Source organism: Leptonychotes weddellii, chromosome 14 (assembly GCF_054177405.1).
Source record: "Leptonychotes weddellii isolate Sample4059 chromosome 14, ASM5417740v2, whole genome shotgun sequence".
Classification (NCBI taxonomy): domain Eukaryota; kingdom Metazoa; phylum Chordata; class Mammalia; order Carnivora; family Phocidae; genus Leptonychotes; species Leptonychotes weddellii.
Window position 1 is genome coordinate 74151854 of NC_138382.1, and position 19669 is coordinate 74171522.

Here is a 19669-nt window from a genome sequence, read left to right on the forward strand (position 1 = left end):
CTTGAGCCCTGCCACTCGATGGGAGAATCAGCAGAACCTGTAGGATCTTATTTGGAATTGACATTCTCTATTGTAATTTTGTTCCTGTTTATTTTTAAATTTTCTTTTTGTTTCACTGGAAAGGAAAGATGATGCTCAGTTTTAAACGTTAAAAGTGTACAAGTTGCTTTGTTACAATAAAACTAAATGTGTACACAAAGGATTTGATGCTTTTCTCTCAGAACAGGTGTATTTAATATGATTTTCCAAGTTTGACTTGTATAACATATTGTCAAACTTTGTCACCCTGACTCCGTATTTTTTGATACGCACTTTGCAGGGTGACCTCAGGGCTGTGTGGACTGAGAAAGGGATCTGAATCAATGTAGTAATGTCTCCAAAGCCAGGAGCCATTGTGGGTACAATTTGCTGTCAGTTTCTGAAATCTTCACATCAGTCGGGATACCAGATTGCTCAAAACTCAGTTCTGATTATGTTGTGCCCTTGATTTGTGTCTCAAATTGGCATTTTTAAAAATGGGCCTTTATTTACCTGGATATAATAATAGTGCCTGCCACCACCATCAGACAGACCTGGTGCTCTAATGCCAAGTTACACGCAAGGCAGTTACTGGCATGTCTTCGTTGGTACTATGAAATTTGGCCGAGAAGACAGACTCTCAGAGTAAGAAGTCCGTATTGGTGGTAAGAAACTCAGGAGTACTTTTGTCTCAAAGTACTAGCTATTTAGCATATAGCTCTCCAGCGAGGCCTGTCTGTGTGAATCCGGGTGAGATGCCGGGCCCTGCTCTGCTAAATGCCATTGTGCATAGGATACCATTTTGGGAAGCTGCCTAATGCATAAACTTTTTAATGCTGTAAATTATAGTAGCTAAAATTAAATGCCACTTAACTTTTTCAGAGATGAATTAATGGACAGCCTGGTCAAAATTCAAAGCTTTTTGATGTATAAAACTTTATAAATGGAACTATTCCATCAATAGGCAAAGTGTAATGAAAACCTGTCTAGATGGATAGTATGTAATTTCTGCACAGGTCTTGTTTAGTAATACATCACTGTATACTGGTCAGGAATCTTGCTCCAATAAAGGAACGTAAAGATTTTTTTTGACTGGGGTCATTCTCCTTGTTTTGTAGAGACATGTTACTTGCTTTTGGATTGAGATCATAAGGAAGCTTTTCTGTGTGATTTGTGTTCATAGTGACGGGGGGGGGAACTGCTCTTCAAATTGTACAGTATAGCAGAGATCATGTCGGTATGAAAGGGTAGGTATAAAGGTCATGGAAAAGAAACTTCTTTGGAATGTAGTCAGTTCCTGAAGGGATTGAATATTTTCCTATCGAAGTCTCAATGTTTAAAGGACTCTTGGCTAGCAAAATATCCCTAGTAGCTTGAATTATTACTCATTAAGTAGGCCTGTAATTTTTGTTACTCAAAAGTTAACAGCTTACTAAAACTGACTTCTTACGGGCTGGTGAGATAAGAGCGCTGTCAGGTTATAATACGTCACCATGAGTTTAATCCAATCTTAAAATGTTCCTTTTGAGAAGGTGATTTTTAAAAAAATAGCCCTTAAAGATAACTTCCAACTATTGAGATCACCTTTGAGATTGCCATGTGCCTGCAAATCCTGTGAAGGAGAGCTGGGCTGTGAGGCCGGCAAGTGGCAGTGTGAGTGTGCTGGAAAGTGCTGGAAAGAGTAGCAAGTGCACTTTGCCCAATTGCTGGCCCTTAGGCAAGTAAGTGTGTATTGGAAAGTGCCAGATGAATGGCTTAAAACTTCTTTGGTACAGGACATTTCAAAAGGAGGGCAAGTGGTGGCTGTTGAGGTACTTTCTCAGGGAAGAGGGCGTCTGCCAAAGCTGTGCCAAACTCCACTTATGAGGGAGTAAACTACATGAACTGGGGCACAGAGGATAATGTATGGATAATGTATCTATCTGGTAATGTATCCTTAGGTTTCATTTGAAACCTGAAGGAATATGTTCTTTTAGACCATCCCTGCAGTTGAGGTGGTTTCTCCAAGGATGTTCTTTCTGATTTCTAAAAGACTTAAACTGTTCCCTGACCTCTGTGACAGGCCCTGCAGGTTGACGCAGCTCTGGCTCTAGGATGTAGAGTTTTAAATGTCCACAGAATCCTGCCTTTCTCCTTGGGTTGCGATTGGTTTTACATCTGGCCTGTTTCACTTGTGTTAGCTGGCTGGCTGCCAAAAGGTATGGATTTTTGACTTGATGGATTTGGGGGACTTTTGGGCTTCAAAGGATTCCTAGTCAGTTGTGTTTCTGAGCTAATTTGGTCGTTTTTATCACTACTGCTCTATAACAACTGGTTTCAGGGTTTTACTTGGTCCCTAAAACATAGGTTTAGTTTTTCTGCCATTTTGGTTAAGTTTTGCTATGAAGTCTTTCTGGCCATTTCAAGAATGGAATTCTGTTGCAAAGGATGAAAACTTCAGAGTTTCTGAAGATCAAGACAAGTTCTTTAGGAGATGAATGAATAGCCATTCCAGTTGTTTAAAGAGGACATCTTAGCCTTTGGAAAAGTAGTGCGTCCCTTCCCCCCGACCCCCCCAACACCGGCAGTGACCATTCCCTTTAGAACATGTGGCTGTGTTCATGAAGACTTAGAAGTTTCAGGTCCAAGGCAAAGGACTGCAGTTTTGTGATTAGAACAAGAATAGTGGAGGGTGTGTGCCAACTTGATTAGTTGGTGACATTACATGCTCCTCCTACCCAAGGGAGGCAAATCTAAACATAGATGGATTGATGTTTGCAATACTGGGAAGGAAAAAGTAAAGAAAGTAAAACTTTTTTAATGTACCCTGCCAGAAAGTTTTACGTTTCTTTTGGGTTGATGTTTATATAGGTGTTTTTTTTTTTTTGATGTTTATATAGTTTTATTTTTTTTAAATTTTTTTTTTTTAAGATTTTATTTATTTGCGAGAGAGACCATGAGAGACAGAGCATGAGAGGGAGGAGGGTCAGAGGGAGAAGCAGACTCCCTGCTGAGCAGGGAGCCCGATGTGGGACTCGATCCTGGAACTCCAGGATCATGACCTGAGCCGAAGGCAGTCGCTTAACCAACTGAGCCACCCAGGCGCCCCTGTTTATATAGTTTTAGTAGCCAATTAGCAGGAGAGTTGTTTGTGCACCATTCAGTATTTCCTGGATGTTGAATGTGAAGTGAACTTCAATTTTCTTTCTTTTTTTTTTTTTAAAGATTTTATTTATTTGCAAGAGAATGAGAGACAGAGAGCACGAGAAGGAGGAGGGTCAGAGGGAGAAGCAGATTCCCCGCCGAGCAGAGAGCCCCATGCGGGACTCGATCCTGGGACTCCAGGATCATGACCTGAGCCGAAGGCAGTCGCTTAACCGACTGAGCCACCCAGGCGCCTGAACTTCAATTTTCTTAAGAATTACAATTTCATGAAGTATCAGACAAGTTGAAGCTATTTGGTCAGACTCCTCCATCAGCCTAGGATTTGGTTTCCTTGTGGGTTTGCCCAGCCTGGGGTTTATGGATTCTGCTACTTTTGACCTCCTTTCCTTTACTGACCAGTGAGGCAGTGAAACACAGCAAAGTTGGAAAATCGTTTTGAGTTCTTCCGCATAATTCAGCTTTCTTGGCTGTAGGAGTAGATAAATGATCCTCAAGATGGGAGACACCTGCTTTGCTCGCTTGTTTGTGCTTTCCCTCAATCTTATGACCTGCAGTCAGAAACTGATAGTCTTTTTGCTTAATTATGCTTAGTTAACATTCAGCTCAGCGCATCTTGATGATAACCCACTTAAAAGAGCCTACTATGTGCTGTTGTCTAAGCCCTCAGCAACTCTGCGCCCATGTGTAAAAGTGTCTCGACTTGCCTTTGATTATGAACTGTAGGCATGCCCCCCACTGAACCAAGTTGCCTTCGCATATGTTGGTGTCATTTGGTTGATTTCCCATTGCAGGACAACCCAGGATTGTCCATGGCTTGTCAGCATCACCTTCTCCACTCTGTTGGGGAGGTGGTCAGAGCAAAGTGGAAGTGACATTTCCTTCAGTAAAAGCACTGGAGGGTGCCTATTCCAAGTCAGCAAATCAGCCACCTTCAATATTTGACCCCTACTCCCAGCCCCTTGGACCAGGCTCCTTCCAGTGAAGTCCTGGCACAGAGTGCTGGTTAGCACAGGATCCTAGAATTCCTACACAGGCAAGCCACTGCCAGGTCAGTCAGTGCCCACCGATTGGCTTTCCTGAAGTTGTGGCTATTTCCTAAGATGTAAACGTGTCTTCTGTTTGGATGGGTTCTTTAGGGCAAGGGAAGAATAGTGGCTCTGGCTGACCCAGAAAGCTCCACTCTGAGCGGTGGGGACCTGAGAGATAACTTGGTTTTATTTGTTTTTTAAGATTTTATTTATTTGAGGGTGCAAGCAGGGGGAGAGAGAGAAGCCGACTCCCCGCTGAACAGGGAGCCCAGCGTGGGGCTCAATCCCAGGACCTTGGGATCATGACCTGAGCCACCCAGGTGCCCAGAGATGTTTGGTTTATTCATCTGTCCTTTGTAATTTGGCATGATTTGGGCGAGGCTTTACTTTTTTGAGACGTATACCTTCTTAGAGTAGTGACTCTAGACAGGGCCAAGACAGGTTTGGGATTAGCCCATTTGACACCAAGGATCTAAGACTACGAGAAACTTGGGGGCGGGAACCAGGTGGTGGGGCTCGGAGGAAGGCGCTGAGCCGGGCTGGAGCGGGCCGGCCGCCCCGGCAGTGTCCCGCGGCCGGCAGGCGGCGCTATCGCCACCCTGCCACCCCTCAGGGCAGCTAGAGAACCCCGGCCCAGGAAATGTCCCTTCCTGCCCTTCTGTCCCGGGGCGGGCTTCAGCGTCATACCGAGCCGGAACTGCGGCCTCAGGAAAGGGGCGCTGGGCCCCAAAGCCCGCGGAACGTGGGAGCCGGGGATGCGCGGGGGCCTCGGGTTGAGGAGTAGGGTCCCGGGCGCTGACCTCTCGCAGCCGAGAGGCGGCGCTGATCCCAGTCCCGCGAGGGCCAGCCGACCTCGGGAGGGGGCGCCCGATCCCGCGGCTGCGGCTCGGCTTCCCGGGAAGTTTCAAGTTTGAAAGTCCTGGCGGTGGGGCAGAGGCTTCCGGAACCACAGTGGTCGAGAGGAGGGGCCGAGCGGCCGGAGCGGCGCCATGGAGGAGGGGGCGCCGCGGCAGGTGAACGGCGCCCAGAGAGGCAGGGCTGCGGGCGCGGGCCGAGGGGGTCGGGAAGTCTCATTCACGCCGCGGGCGCCCCGAGCTCCGGCCGCGTCCCCTAGACCCGACCCCCAGCCCCTCCCGGGTCCCTTCTCAGCCCCGGCCCCGGGCTTCGCTACACCTCGCAGGGCAGACCTGAGCATGGGGGTGAGTCGTTCATGTCCCCTGAAAACGTCCCCAAATCACCCCCAAGTGACTCAGAGCCTCTAGTCAGGCCAGCGCAGGAGCACGTCCGAATCCGCAGTCAGGGCCACCAGGATGGGTCCCAAAGTTTCCCCAAATCGGTTCTTCCCTGTGGGACTGTAAGACCGGTAGGAGTCTGCCTGGAAAGCAAAGGGGGGCCGTGGGGGCACATTGGGACCAGTCCTGGGGGGAGAGGAATGTGTGTGTGTGTGTGTGTGTGTGCAGGAAGAAGAGGGACTTGGAGGGGGCCAATCTCTGTGCACTTGTGGGGGGGGGTCCTTCCCAGATCACAAAGGCATGTGGGGATTGGACAAAATCCAGTTGGACACAATTGGACAGAACTGGGGGGGCCTGGCCCAGCACCTGGGCGGGAACCTTCGGGTACACAGAGGGTTCTAGTCCAAATGGCGAGGGCGGCGGGGTTCCTGCCAGCCCTGGCAATAGGTGCTGGTGGACACAGCAGCCAAAGCTGTGTGTTTGTTAGTGGGGAGGGAGGGGTGGAGGTCTGCCCAGAGCAAATGGGGTGGGGTCCCAGCTGTAGAGCAGAAAGGCGGACGTGTGTGTACTTGGCAGAATTCCAACCCAGAGCAGACAGGACCATGGGGTATGCCCAAGGGCAAAGTGTCCTCCGCAGGACTCCTCGAGTGCCCCCACCCACCGTCTCAGGCAACCTTAAGTGCTGCCTCTGCCCCCTCCCACCCCCTTCCTCCGGAGGTCCCTCCGCCTGTTCCAGGAGTGGCTTGTACACATTTTCCGATTTCCTGTGAACCTCCGCCCAGCAGCGGCAGCTGGGTGAGTCAGGACCCCGGTGGCCGGGCCCCCCGCTCCATGGGATCTTTGTTTGCTCAGGCCTTTGGCTCTGGCCCTCTGGCCTAGGGCCCTCAAAGGATTTCCTGAGTCCCGCCCCTGCCCTCTGACAGCCAGGCCAGCAGCCCAGCGCAGGCCTGGGGTGGGGGCGTCCCTGAGGCTGGGGTGGCACCCCTAACACTGGGCTCAGGAGATGGAGAGCCGAGAGGTAAGGTGGAGGCCCCAGAGGAGTCCATGGGGAGTGGGGGGCACCATGGGTTACCCTGGGCTGAGGTCAGCTTTGGCACTGGTTGGTTTGAAATGTTGGCTTCTGAGAAGGAGCTTTTCCTCTTCCTTGCTCCCACCTGGGGTGAAGTATGAGAAAACCTCTACTTCCTCCCAGTAGCTGAGCTGGGAATGGCTCCCAGAGACCTCCTCAGCCCCTCTCTGAGCCTCTGCTTTGCTACCTGAGGGAACATCCCTGGCCCCTACTCAGGCCTCTGGCTGCCCTCTCTGTGTGACCTTGGGTGGCTCCCTAGCCTCCTTTCTGGCCCCAAATCTCAGCTGGAGTCGCAGCCTTGGAGAGGGCAGCCCGATGGGTTGGCGAGGAGAGGGTGGCATCCCCTTCTCGGTGTTGTGACCATGGGCAAGTCACTTAACCTCTCTGTGTCTCAGCTTCCCCATCTGTAAAATGGGGATAATAACTATACTTACCTCATGGGATTGTTGTGAGGATTGATAAATTAATGTATGCAAAGCTCAGAACAGACCCTGACACCATGTACTTTTTTTGTCCCTTGAACAACCCAGGGGTCTGGGGCACTGACTCCCCTCCAGGCAGTTGAAAATCCATGTATAACTTTTGACTCCCCCAGAACTTAACTACTAATAGCCTACTGGCGACCAGAAGCCTTACCGATAACATCAACAGTTGACTAACACCTATTCTGTACGTTTTGTGTATCCTATACTGTGTTCTTACAATAAAGGAAGCTAGAAAAAAAGGAAACGTTATTAAGAAAATCGTAAGGAGGGACGCCTGGGTGGCTCAGTTGGTTAAGCATCTGCCTTCGGCTCAGGTCATGATTCCAGGGTCCTAAGATCGAGTCCCACATCGGACTCCCTGCTCAGCAGGGAGCCTGCTTCTCCCTCTCCCTCTGCCTGCCGTTCCCCCTGCTTGTGTTCTCTATCTCTCTGTGTCAAATAAATAAATAAAATCTTTAAAAAAAAAAGAAAATCGTAAGGAAGAGAAAATACATTTACAGCCCTGTACTGTGTTTATTGAAAACAATTTGCTTATAAGTGGACCCGCGCAGTTCAAACCTGTGTTGTTCAAGAGTCGACTGTAAACATTGCCAATTTTTCCCTCTCCCTCCTCCCTAGTGGCAGAGGACAGGAACATGGGTGGAATGCATAGCTTCGGGGTTTGCATCTGGCCTGGGGATACTAGCTGGAAGGTCAGGCCTCCCGAGCCCTGGGGGTCCATCCTGGCTGCTGGGCACACCTCCTTCTCCCTCCGTCTCGGGGGACCCGAGGCCGCTGGTGGCTGGGATGGCGGGGGGCATTACTGCTCTGCTATTCCACAGCCTGGGGCCCGGCAGCGGCCCCCGGAGGATGAGAAAGAGGTGATCCGCCGGGCCATCCAGAAGGAGCTGAAAATCAAGGAGGGTGTAGAGAACCTGCGGAGGGTAGCCACAGATCGCCGCCACCTGGGCCACGTGCAGCAACTCCTGCGCTCCTCCAACCGCCGCCTGGAGCAGCTACACGGAGAGCTGAGGGCGCTGCATGCGCGCATCCTGCTGCCCGGCCCTGGGCCCGGCCTGGCCGGTGAGTGAGGGGTCGCACCCCTGGGGACAGGAGGTGCCGGGCCCACCCAGCTCCTCGACCTCGGCTCTGAGCCCTCTCAGAGCCTCTGCAGGTGTACCCCTGCCCAGGAGGGGAGGAGAGAGCAAGGCCATAGGGCAGGGGGCTCTTGGCTCTGGGTCAGGGCTTCATGGGCCCCACACTGTGCACAGAACCTGTGGCCGCGGGCCCCCAGCCACCTGCAGCGCAGCCCAGGGCTCGGCACCTGGAGGCTCTCCAGAGGCAGCTGCAGGTGGAGCTGAAGGTGAAGCAGGGGGCAGAGAATATGACACACACGTATGCCAATGGCACACCCAAGGTAAGGCTCCTGGGGTCTGAGCGGGGAGATGTGGCTCTCAGATTGTTAGGGGAAGTGCTGCCCCAGCCCCTGTTCTGAGAGGGAATGCAACTGGGCCAGTGACCCTATAAGGGAGACCCATTCTTAACCATTAGTCTGATGGGGGAGGCACAGCCCCCAAATCTCAGCTTGGTGGGCAAGGCATGGCTTGAACCCCTAATCTAACAGAGAGGGCAAAACTCGGTCTAATGGGGAAACCCCAGGCCATGTTCCCAGTCTAGTAGGGAAGGTCCACCTGCGGCCCCAACTCCCAGCATGATGTGGGGAGCTCGGCCCTGATGGGATGGGGGAAGCTTGACCCCAGCTCTTGTCTCATCTGATGGAGGAGGCTCTGCCCCAGACCGAGGCTAACCAAGGAGGCTTGGCTTCAGCCTTGGTCTGACCAGGGAGGCTCAGGGCTGGCCCTGGTTCGGTGGGGGCATATGTCATGCCCCCATAGGAGAGGAAGCTTCTGGCAGCTGCCCAGCAGATGCTGCGGGACAGCCAGCTGAAGGTGGCCCTGCTGCGGATGAAGATCAGCAGCCTGGAAGCCAGTGGGTCCCCGGAACCAGGTGAGGCTTGGGGAAGCGGGGCCGGGCCGGGCAGAGCAGGGCATGGGCCTGAGGGCTGACCCCTCCTCCCAGGTCCCGAGCTGCTGGCAGAGGAGCTAAGACATCGGCTACGCATCGAGGCTGCCGTGGCCGAGGGTGCCAAGAACGTGGTAAAGCTGCTGGGTGGCCGGCGAACGCAAGACCGGAAGGCGCTGGCCGAGGTCAGACCAGGGTGCCCTCCCGTTGCTGCTCCTCTCTGAGCGTCTGCTTGTCCCCACGCCACCCTCTGCACTGTGGCCGGGCCGTGCGGGGCCTCATTGCGGGCAGGTGGCCCGAGCCACTGGCCCTGGCCGCCGTGCTTCATGGACCGGTCCCCCCTGCCCGTTTCCGCTCCACAGGCTCACGCCCAGCTGCAGGAGTCCTCCCAGAAACTGGACCTCCTGCGGCTGGCCTTGGAGCAGCTGCTGGAGGGTCTGCCTCCCGCTCATCCTCTGCGCGGCCGAGTGGCCCGGGAGCTGCGGACCGCTGGGTCTGGGAACCCCCAGCCTTCAGGGGTGCTTGTGAAGCCCACCGCCATGACAGGTAGCCAGGAGTCCCTCCCACGTCAGGGCTCCCCTTTTCTCCCAGCGAGCACCCTGAAACAGAGGGGGAGAACTCTGGAGAAGAGTTTCAACTCTGGTCCAGCAGCCCCCTAGCTGCGTGAGCTGGGGCAACAGACTTCTGCTCTCTGGACCCTTAGTTTATGCTTCTGTCAAATGGGGCTGATGACAGCACCTACGTCCGTGGGGTTGCTGTGGAATTCAGTGAGTTGTCGCGTGTGAAGCGCTAGGCACAGTGCCGGCATGGTCCGCACACAAGCAGCAAAGCTGTTATTTAAATGAGTAACCATGACGATGGTTAGAGCGTCCGTGTTAGGGGAGCTCACAGCCCTGGAGGCCGTGGTACCCAGTCCTGGGCAGTTTGGACTACTGGAAAGTCCTTTCTTATCCCTGAGCTGGATTTGTCTGAATTGTAGCTGAATTATCATCATCAAATAATCTAAGCATGCTGACTTTGGAAACCCTGAACTTCCTACCCGGGACACAGGGCCAGCCAGAGAGCCCAGCCCCTTCCCCGGTCAGAGCTCGTTCAGGGTTAGACGGGCCACATCCTACTGTGAGCAGAGCTGAGAAGGGGAAGGACAGGGGCTGCATGCGCTCCCTCACCTGGTGTTGGGGAATCAGGAATGCTTCCTGAAGGAGGTGGTGTCTACACTTAGCCTTGAAGGGCTTCTGGGAGTTGGCCAAGTAGACAGGTTGGGGAAGGCAGGGCAGGGCATGGCTTATTAAAAGGCCTAGAATTCGGCTGGCTACTTGGGGCCACTTTATATCCTGTCTCCTGGCTAAACAGCCCAACTAATGTGGGCAGGGTGTGGGTTCGGCCATCTTTGGGAGACCTGAGTGTGGCAGTGGGAGAATGGTACCTGACGCTGTCACGTTCCCCGCAGGGACGCTGGAGGTCCACCTCCTGGGCTGTGAGCAGCTGCTGACAGCCGTGCCTGGACGGTCCCCAGCGGCGGCACTGGCCGGGAGCCCCTCCCAGGGCTGGCTCCGGAGCCGGGCCAAGCCGCAGCGCGGTGGAGGAGATCTGGCCAGTGAGTAGGGGGCCGCAGGGAGCTGGGGGCAGCAGAGGACCCCCACCCCTCGCCTGCCCTGACTCCCTGTCTGGCCCTACAGCTGAGGTGCTGGCTGTGCTGAAGGTGGACAATCGTGTCGTGGGCCAGACTGGCTGGGGGCCGGTGGCCAAGCAGTCCTGGGACCAGACCTTTGTTGTCCCCCTGGAGCGGGTGAGCCCCGGGGCGGGCAGGTGTGCCCTCAGGCCGCGGGGCGGGGGGCCGGCCAAGTGGGGGCACGTGCCGTGCCCCGCTCCTCAACCCGGCCTCCCCGACCCAGGCCCGGGAGCTGGAGATCGGGGTGCGCTGGCGAGACTGGCGGCAGCTGTGTGGCCTGGCCTTCCTGCGGCTGGAGGACTTCCTGGACAATGCCTGTCACCAGCTCTCCCTCAGTCTGGTGCCCCAGGGACTGCTCTTTGCCCAGGTGCCCCCTAGCCTGCCCTGCCCTGCCCTGCCCTGGACGGGCCCCGGCTCCATCCGAGCTAGAAGGCCCTTCGAGACTAGGTGACCCATCTGCACATCGGAGTGGAGATGGGGGCCCGCAGGGAGGAGGTCTCCAGGATCTAAGGATCCCCAGCCCCTGTCTGAGGACCGCGTGGGAGTCTAGAGGCCCACGTCTTGGTCCTGACTGCCTAGCCCCACGTGCGACCCTGGACAAGTGCCTCTCTTCTCTGGGCCTCAGTTTCCCCACTGGTACCAAGGCAGACACTGAATCCCTCTCTCTGGGCCCCTCTGGCTCTTGCATCATTGCACTGGAGGCTCAGACTGGGATCCTGGAGAGCAGCGAGGTGCCCTGGCGGTAGGTGGGGTGGGAGAGGACCGGTCTCCAGCCCTGCCCTCTGCCCCCGCAGGTGACCTTCTGTGACCCTGTCTTTGAGAGGAGGCCCCGGCTGCAGAGGCAGAAACGCATTTTCTCTAAACGCAGAGGTGCGGACGGGGAGAGGGCTGTGCAGTTAGGGGGCAGGGAAGGGGCCGTTGGGGGCCTTGGGACTGAGCCCCCCTTTTGTCCCAGGTCAGGACTTCCTGAGGGCTTCGCAGATGAACCTCAGCATGGCGGCCTGGGGACGCTTAGTCATGAGCCTGCTGCCCCCCTGCAGCTCCCCAAGCACGATCAGCCCCCCGAAAGCGTGCCCCCAGAGCCCGGCCACACCCCGGGGAGCTACTGACCCTGCCTCGCCCAGGTGAGGAGCCACCCCGCCTCGGCTGCCCCCTTCCTCTGCCTCTCTCCGGGTGCAACTGGTGTCGCTCACCCTGTGACCCTCTGTCTGTCGCTGGCATCGCTGTGTGTCCGTCCCCATGGCTCTTCCATCAGCCTGTGCCCTGCCACGTGTCTGCTTTCTCCACGTAGTAATTTCCCACCCAAGAAGAGCCCCCTGGGAGAAGAGACGAGGCCCCCGCCCAAGCCCCCACGCCTCTACCTGCCCCGGGAGCCGACCCCCGAGGAGATCCCGGTGAGGGGGTGCTGGTGGCCCCCGGGGGCTGCTGGGCTAGGGGTGGCGGGGCTGGAGGGAAAGAGGGCAGGAAGCCCGGCTCTGCTCTGAGCCCCTCTGCCCTCGCAGCGCACCAAACGCCCCCACATGGAGCCCAGGACGCGACTCGGGCCGCCTCCTCCCACCTCAGCCACCAGGTACCCCCGTCAGGCTCACTTTTATGCTTGAGACATTTACCTACTCCTTTGGGTGTTCGCGTGTCCATTCAGACATCATCTGATGCTCCTTGCTCTCAGGTTCTTACTCACTAAACCCACATTATTGAGCTCCAGCTGCATTCTAGACTCTAGGAAACCTCTGTCCCAGGAACCCCCCACCCCCACCCCCAGGCTTTCCAGTCTCATTGGTGGGGACAGCCCAGGACAGGGTGTGGACGGTTTGGAGCAGCAATTCATGGAGGCCCAGCTCTTGTCTCAGGGGGCTTCCCGTGCCTTCTCTCTTGCAGGAAACCCCCCCGGCTTCAGGACTTCCGCTGCTTGGCCGTGCTGGGCCGGGGACACTTCGGAAAGGTAGTGGGCTGAGGAGGGTACCATGGGAGTGGGTGAGCAGGCCCCTGAGCTGGGAGGAGGCTGTGACCCATGGGGCCATGGGTGGGGGGAGCAAAGGATGCCTCGTGCTGTCCACCTGGAGCCCGAGCTCTTTCTGGTCCCCAGGTCCTCCTGGTCCAGTTCAAGGGGACGGGGAAATACTACGCCATCAAAGCGCTCAAGAAGCAGGAGGTGCTGAGCCGGGATGAGATGGAGAGGTGTGTAGTCAGGCCCGTGGGTACCCGGCGCTGGAGGGAACCCCGGGTGGCGGGCCTGGGCTGGGGGCACCGGAAGGCAGCTGAGTGCTCCTGGGGCTTTGAAGAGGTGACCCTCTGGGGCCAGCCAGTCCTGGGTTCTCTCTCTAGCACCTGCAGCGGTTAATTGGGTGGCCTTGGGCGGGTCCCTTCTTCTCTGTGCCTGAGACGTAGAAACCATCATTCTACCGCCTGGCACTTTGAAGACCCAGAGGGCCAGGGCTGTTGTGTGGGTGGCAGGGCTCAGCTAACAGGGGTCTTCCTTCCCTCCAAACGCCCCCTCTCCCCCCTCCCCCATCGCAGCCTGTATTGCGAGAAACGCATCCTGGAGGCCGTGGGCCGCACGGGGCACCCCTTCCTGCTCTCCCTCCTTGCCTGCTTCCAGACCTCCAGCCACGCCTGCTTCGTGACCGAGTTTGCACCCGGTGGCGACCTCATGATGCAGATCCACGAGGACGTCTTCCCTGAGCCCCAGGCCCGGTGGGTGCCCACCCTTCTTGTCTGCCTCTTCCAGCGAGCCTTCCCCGGTCCCCTCTGCCCACTCCCTTCACCCTGCTTCCCCCAGGGTGCCCAGCAGCAGAACGGTGTGGAGTCAGGGAAGCCTTGGTTCAAATCCTGGTTGTCAGCTCTCTTCAGCTCTCTCAGCACTGTGACCTTGGGCCTTGGTTTACGGAGCTGTGAATGGGGCGAATGAGAACTATTTCACAGGCTTGTTGGGTAGATGAACCCAATGTTTATAAATTGTGGAGTATGGGAACCTGTGACTAGTGAGTGACTAGCAGCTGGAGTTATTTCTTTTTTCTTTTTTTCTTAAAGATTTTATTTATTTGTCAGAGAGAGAGAAAGAGAGAGAGAGGGCACAAGCAGGGGGGAGCGGCAGGCAGAGGGAGAAGCAGGCTCCCCGATGAGCAAGGAGCCCGACGTGGGACTCGATTCCAGGACCCTGGGATCCTGACCTGAGCCGAAGGCAGACGCTTAACTGACTGAGCCACCCAGGCGCCCCTGGAGTTATTTCTTGCCCAGCAGAGTGCAGGCCCTGGGGTCTGGGTCTGCCACTAGCTGTGTGACCCCAGATGCATCCCTGACCTGGAGTCTTAGATCCTCCTTTGAAAAACAGATGTGATGAGTATCAGCTGCGGGTGGCTGGGAGGATGTGGGAGAGTAAGCCGTGAGGACACGTGGCCTCATTCCTGGCACAATCTCAGAGCCCAAGAAGGGTAGGCTGTCAGCGGGCAGCAGCCTTGGGGCCACTGTCTGGAGAAGCATCCGCTCTCCCCTGCCCCTCCCCGTGGCGGGAGGCTCCCCTCAGGCTCTCATCCAACCTGACTCTGGCTGGGCCACCCAGGGCTGCCGGGGCCAGGGCCATCCTGGTGTCTCCCCGCCCTGCCCCCCACAGTCTTGGGCCTGAACTTCCCCCCATGCCACCCACAGGTTCTACCTGGCCTGTGTGGTCCTCGGGTTGCAATTCTTACATGAGAAAAAGATCATTTACAGGTAACTTGCCCCGGAGGTGCTGGGGGGTGGGTAGTGGGGTGGTGAAGGAGCATCCACTGCCCTCCTCCTGCGATGCTCCAGGGCCCCCTTGATCTGCCCCCCGCACCCTCAGGGACCTGAAGTTGGATAACCTTCTGCTGGATGCCCAGGGTTTCCTGAAGATTGCAGACTTTGGGCTGTGTAAGGAAGGTGGGTGCCTCCTGCCCAGGATCCCCTGTCCTCCAGCCTTGCTCGCCCAGCCCAGGCCAGCAGGGTCTGGGCCACCCCCACCCCAGCCCTCATTCCAGGGACGAGCTGGACACACTGGTTTTTCCTTCCCAGCCCTAGAGGCTCTTAAAGAGCCCCAGCTTGCCCTCAGCCAGAGGGAGAGGCCGTACTCAAGGTGGGAGAGGGCACCGGGTTCTTTTTCTTCATGACCTTGGCATGTGAGCTTGGCTGAGGCTCCGCTTCCTCCTGTCTGATGGCATAAAAACGCTCCCACCTCCAAGGGTATGGGGCAGGGCTTGGCACGGGGTTCGGTACCTGAGGTCATGAGGGTTGGCTGTTGATTCTCACACCCACTGAGGTTATGTGGATGAGACACACTGGGCCGGCACCAGTGTGGATGCTGGTTTGCAGGGATCGGCTTTGGGGACCGGACGAGCACCTTCTGCGGCACCCCAGAGTTCCTGGCCCCGGAAGTGCTAACCCAGGAGGCCTACACACGGGCTGTGGACTGGTGGGGGTTGGGTGTGCTGCTCTATGAGATGCTGGTGGGCGAGGTGAGCACTGGACCTGGGCTGCCAGGGCCTCTAGGTTGGGGTGGGGCGGGGGTGGCTCAGGCACCCTGCTGAGCCCCCTTTCCCCCTAGTGCCCATTCCCCGGGGACACAGAGGAGGAGGTATTTGACTGCATCGTCAACGCGGATGCCCCATATCCCCGCTTTCTGTCGGTGCAAGGTCTCGAGCTCATTCAGAAGGTAATCAGCGCAGGGGCTGGCAGGGCCGGGCTGGACAGCGGCCGTGGCTCACCACCCACTCTCGGGGGCCCTGTGGCCCAGCTCACTTGGGGGACCTGGGCAGGTGGGCAGTGCCTGGGGCCGAGTGCCCTCCATGAGCGCCCCCGTCCTCTTGCCCAGCTCCTGCAGAAGTGCCCGGAGCAGCGCCTGGGGGCGGGTGAGCAGGATGCGGAGGAGGTCAAGACCCAGCCTTTCTTCAGCGTGAGTGGTGCTGGGTGCCTGGCACAGTGGGAGGCGTCGGGCCGCGTGGGCCGCTGTTCGTCGTCTCAGGCAGCTCTGTCCTCGCCCCCAGACCACCGACTGGCAGGCCCTGCTTGCCCGCACCGTCCAGCCCCCCTTCCTGCCCACGCTCTGTGGCCCTACGGACCTGCGCTACTTCGAGGGCGAGTTCACGGGGCTGCCGCCGGCCCTGACCCCGCCTGACCCGCGCTGCCCCCTGACCGCCCGCCAGCAGGCCGCCTTCCGAGACTTCGACTTTGTGTCAGAAGGATTCCTGGGGCCCTGAGGGCCTCTCTGGCACGTCCGCCCTGTCTGCCCAGCTGCATGCCCTGCCCTGGAGGCCTGGGCCTCGCCGGGTTGTTCAGGGGTCTTGGGCCTTGAAGTGGCAGCGGCGGGGCTGCTGTGGGGGGCTCCCCACCCCCTGGGAGACCTGGACCAGAAAGGGCGGCACAGCAAGGAGCAGTTTGGTTTGGGTTTTTTAATACTTGACTTGCTTTATGGATTATTAAACTTATAAAACTGTGCCCTCTGGAGGCATCCTGGCGTCGGAGGCGGGGTGGAGGTCTCCAAAGCCCAGGTCGCTGGTGCCCGAGCCCCCGCACAGGTCCTCTGCCTCCCCTTCTTCCTTTGGAGGGCAGAACTGCCCACTGAGGCAGGGGTCCTGTCATTCAGCTCTGCTCTGAGGCCTGGGAGGAATGGGCAGGAGCGAAGAACCTCAGGCCCTCTGAGGGCCGACCCCAGCGGGGCGCATCCTCTCTGGTTTTCAGGCACAAGATGGCGGCCTTGCCTCCAGCGACCCTAAACAGCCTGGCTCCTGCCCTCCTCCTCCTCGTCCTCTCCCTCGGCCCAGAGGGTCTCCCAGGACCCTGAGGGCCACCCGCAGAAGAAGTGGGTCAGGTTGCGGGTCAGGCCGCGGTCGAAGGGGTTGCTGGAGCGCTGGCGGAGGTAGGCAATGCGGTGCGAGGAGATGAACTCCCAGGTGGTGGTGTTGCTGGCCACCAGGTAGAGGTGTGAGGCGAGGAGCAGGCTGGCCGCCAAAGAGAAGAGGGAGAGCAGCAGGAAGGTGGCAAAGAGCAGCCCGCTGGACCGCAGCCATAGCCCCCAAGGCTGGGAGAAATGGAGGCCAGACCTGCAGGGCAGGACAGAGATGGGGAGCTAGGCGGGGGGACGGCAGGGGTGCCCCAGGGAGCCCTGGGAGGGGCAGGCCATTTGGGAGAGGGTCCGAGGCCGCCAAGAGGGAGTCCTGGCACTCTCCGCCTTGCAGGCGCATGCGGGCACCCACCATGCCAGGTACAGGCCCCACAGAAGCACCACCAGCTGCAGTGCCAGGTAGGCCACGAAGAGCGGGTGGTTGCGCTCCCCCACGCAGTTCTCCATCCAGGGGCAGTGGTGGTCGAAGCGACGCACGCAGCGACGACATTCACGGCAGTGCCGGGCCCGCAGGGGCTGCTGTGGGCATGGAGGGGGAGGGCTCAAGGCCGGCTCCCCTGAGGGGAGTGACGAGGTCAGGAGGCTGGGCCTCAATCTGGGAGGCCTTCCTGGAGGGGGAGGCCACGGCACGGGGGCAGGAGGTCAGGGAGTCTCCACCTTGCCCCCCCCCGGCCTGCGCCCTCCCGTGAGGTCCCTGGTCACCCACCAGCACCAGGCAGTGTCTGCAGTGCCGAAGGGGGATGGCTTGAGGAACCATGGCCGTCTGCTCCTCCTTGACCTCCTCCTGAAAGTGGGAGATGGGGTATAAGATAGGGTCCCCTGGGGAGGCAGATGGTACAGGGGGGCATTTCCCTTGGGGGCTAGCTTAGCTCTGGGTCTGCGCGGTTGGGGGCCCATCCCCTGTGTCTTGGAGGGGGAGGGTATGGCAGAATGCTCTGGTCCGAGTGAAGCGAAGCTGTGTGACCTCTGTCCGTTGTCTCTCCTCGCTGGGCCTTGGCGACTTCCTCATTGTAGGAGGGGGTTCAAGAGCCACTAAGAGGATTCACTGAGGTACCCCCCGCAAAGCGCTCCGCACAGATCCTGGCATGAGACTGTTATAGGGGCCTTGTGTGTCCTGTTGGTGGGAGAAAGGGGCCCCCTGGTTACCTGGGGCTGGGGCTGGACATTCACATAGCCCGGGTCCATGAGCGACACGGCCAGGTAGAGCAGCAGGGAGGCCAGCACGAGGAGCAGGAAGGTAAGGGGCAGGAACAGCTCCCCCTGCTCTTCCCACTGCCGCAGCGCTGGAGAGGCCAGAGAAGGAGAGTGAGGCTGGGGCTGGAGGCGAACAGGAGAACATCCCCCCTCTGTGTAGGGGGATGTAGCTGAAGGTGGAGAGTCTGTCCCTGGCTGAGCAAAGGCCTGGGGATGGGGTTTAATGAGTGGTCAAGTCTGCAAGTGTGGCCACTGCAGAGGGTACAGGAGGGAGAAGTTTGGGCCCAGCAAAAAAAAAAAAAAGAAAAAAAAGTTCATCTGCATTTTATCTGGAGGGCAAAGGGTGATAGGGAACCATGTAAGCTTACGGGGTCAGATCTGTTTCTGAAAACCCTCATGCTGGAGAAAAGACGGATGGGGGAGGAGGAGGAAGCCTGGAGGCAGAGAGCCTATCCGGGAGGGAGAGGAGGGTAGCTAGACAAGGGCACAGGCAGGCAGGAAGAGTGGAGACAAAGGGATGGATAGATAAGGAGGAAGGGGGTGAAGGGGCCAGACTTGACTAGATGTGTGGGAGAGGGAGGAGGGGTCCCTGCCTTCGGCTCCATGATGGGGAGACCAGCCAGGTCTGATATGCCCATGAGATAGAGACAGAGGAGGGGCTGGCCAGGGACTGTCCAACTCATGGGGGTGAATGAGGATTTGGGGGGGGAGTAGGGGCGAGGAGTGAGGGGCATGGGACAGTTAGATAACAAAGTGTGGACAGCTCTGGGGCCCTGCGGTTGTGAAAAGGAGCAGAGAAGGGAAGGTGGGTTGAGGGGTCCTTTTTGATGGGGAGACTGAGCAGGTTTTTAGGCTTAAGAATGAAGACCGTGGAGGAGGCTTGAGAAGGTCTTGAGAGGAAAGTGACAACACCTCCAGTCCAGGGGTTGAGGCTGGAGCAAGGATGGGGGGAGTGGGGCTACCCTCGTTGGCAGGGAGGGAGGGTGAGAACTTGGGTTGGAGGCAGCCTGGCAGGTAAAGAGGGGGAAGGATGTTAGTGGAGTCGGGGCAGTGGGGTGGATGAGGACCTCAGGGCAAGAAGTGAGGATGGGGAAATGCGGGACAGGCCACTCCCCTCGGTGTTTTCTTGCTCCAGAGGGTGGGGAGCCTGGACTTGGGCAGCTAGTGGCTACGGAAATGGGCGGGGTGCCAGTCCTTGATCTACTTGATCCTCGTAATCTTACGGAGGGACGGTTGGGAGTCAATTCCTGGGAAGGACCGGGTGGGTCCCTGGATCAGGGGAGATGGGGGCTCAGGTCGCTCGTCGGATCTGGTGGGCACCGGATGGGTCCTGGGATGCACAGGGCATCTGGCAGGGATCAGGAAGATGCTGGGATTTATTAGGGATCAACTGGGTATTAGGCAGAAGGCAGGTGGCTCTTGGAATGATAGATGGGGACGAGGCTCAGGAGCTGGCGGAAATGGGGTGAATCCCAGGATTTCTGGGGCTTCAGCAGGAGACCCAGTGAGACCCAAACGTCTGGGGAACCACGCGGGATTGGGTGGGTCCGGGGTCGCGCGGGGTCCGGCTCACCGGTATCATGCAGGAAGAGCACCAGCGTGATCCCCCAGGTCAGCACAGTGTGCCCGGTCCGAACCAGGACCCCAGGGCTGAGGAGCGCCCACGGCGCCATCTCCTCCGCCTGGGGCCCCACCCGGAAGAAGCGCCTGGAGGGGCGGGCCCTTTAAGGGAGAGAGGGGCAGCGGCCACGCGCGGATTGGTGGGTCTGGGGGTGGGCGGGGCCTGATTGGGTCGGGGAAGCTGCCTATTGGATGGCAGCTGCGGCTGAGTGGGGCCCTTGAGCCAACAGGTGCCTGAAGAGGTTGGGGGCGGGGCCGGCGCGCGCGCAGCTGGTAACTCCCCCAACCCCAGCCCCCACCAGCCAGGTAACTTTCGGGGAAAGCCGAGGAGCAGGCGCGAGTCTTGACCCCG

The 19669-nt window shown here is 57.9% G+C and overlaps 2 protein-coding genes across 8 annotated transcripts; one reads left to right on the top strand and one right to left on the bottom strand.

Moving 5' to 3' along the window:
* The first annotated feature begins 4880 nt into the window (after positions 1–4880).
* Positions 4881–16097, top strand: PKN3 (protein kinase N3). Of its 3 annotated transcripts, none has more exons than XM_081803715.1 (22): positions 4881–5203; positions 7798–8038; positions 8227–8372; positions 8851–8962; positions 9035–9162; positions 9340–9523; positions 10428–10574; positions 10657–10766; positions 10873–11016; positions 11444–11519; positions 11605–11773; positions 11941–12043; positions 12152–12219; positions 12528–12591; positions 12736–12827; positions 13167–13343; positions 14295–14357; positions 14470–14546; positions 14976–15118; positions 15208–15315; positions 15475–15511; positions 15647–16097. In XM_081803715.1, exons 1-22 carry the CDS (start codon positions 5180–5182, stop codon positions 15775–15777), a joined length of 2544 nt encoding a protein of 847 aa, XP_081659841.1. In that variant the 5' UTR covers positions 4881–5179; the 3' UTR covers positions 15778–16097. The 3 variants fall into 3 exon arrangements, with proteins under 3 accessions (XP_081659841.1, XP_006749909.1, XP_030876944.1); XM_006749846.3 differs by having other exon boundaries at positions 4885–5203; positions 15475–15555; XM_031021084.2 differs by lacking the exon at positions 4881–5203 and adding an exon at positions 5715–6217 and having other exon boundaries at positions 15475–15555.
* On the bottom strand, positions 16037–19429 carry ZDHHC12 (zDHHC palmitoyltransferase 12). 5 transcript variants are annotated; one of them, XM_031021085.2, is made up of 5 exons: positions 19271–19429; positions 17650–17786; positions 17210–17287; positions 16856–17019; positions 16037–16702 (listed from the first exon to the last, which is right to left on the bottom strand). In XM_031021085.2, the coding sequence occupies exons 1-5, from the start codon at positions 19368–19370 to the stop codon at positions 16372–16374; spliced, it is 810 nt and encodes a 269-aa protein (XP_030876945.2). In that variant the 5' UTR covers positions 19371–19429; the 3' UTR covers positions 16037–16371. The 5 variants fall into 5 exon arrangements, with proteins under 5 accessions (XP_030876945.2, XP_030876948.2, XP_006749910.2 ...); XM_031021088.2 differs by having other exon boundaries at positions 16037–16680; positions 16856–17022; XM_006749847.3 differs by having other exon boundaries at positions 16856–17022.
* Positions 19430–19669: the final 240 nt, after the last annotated feature.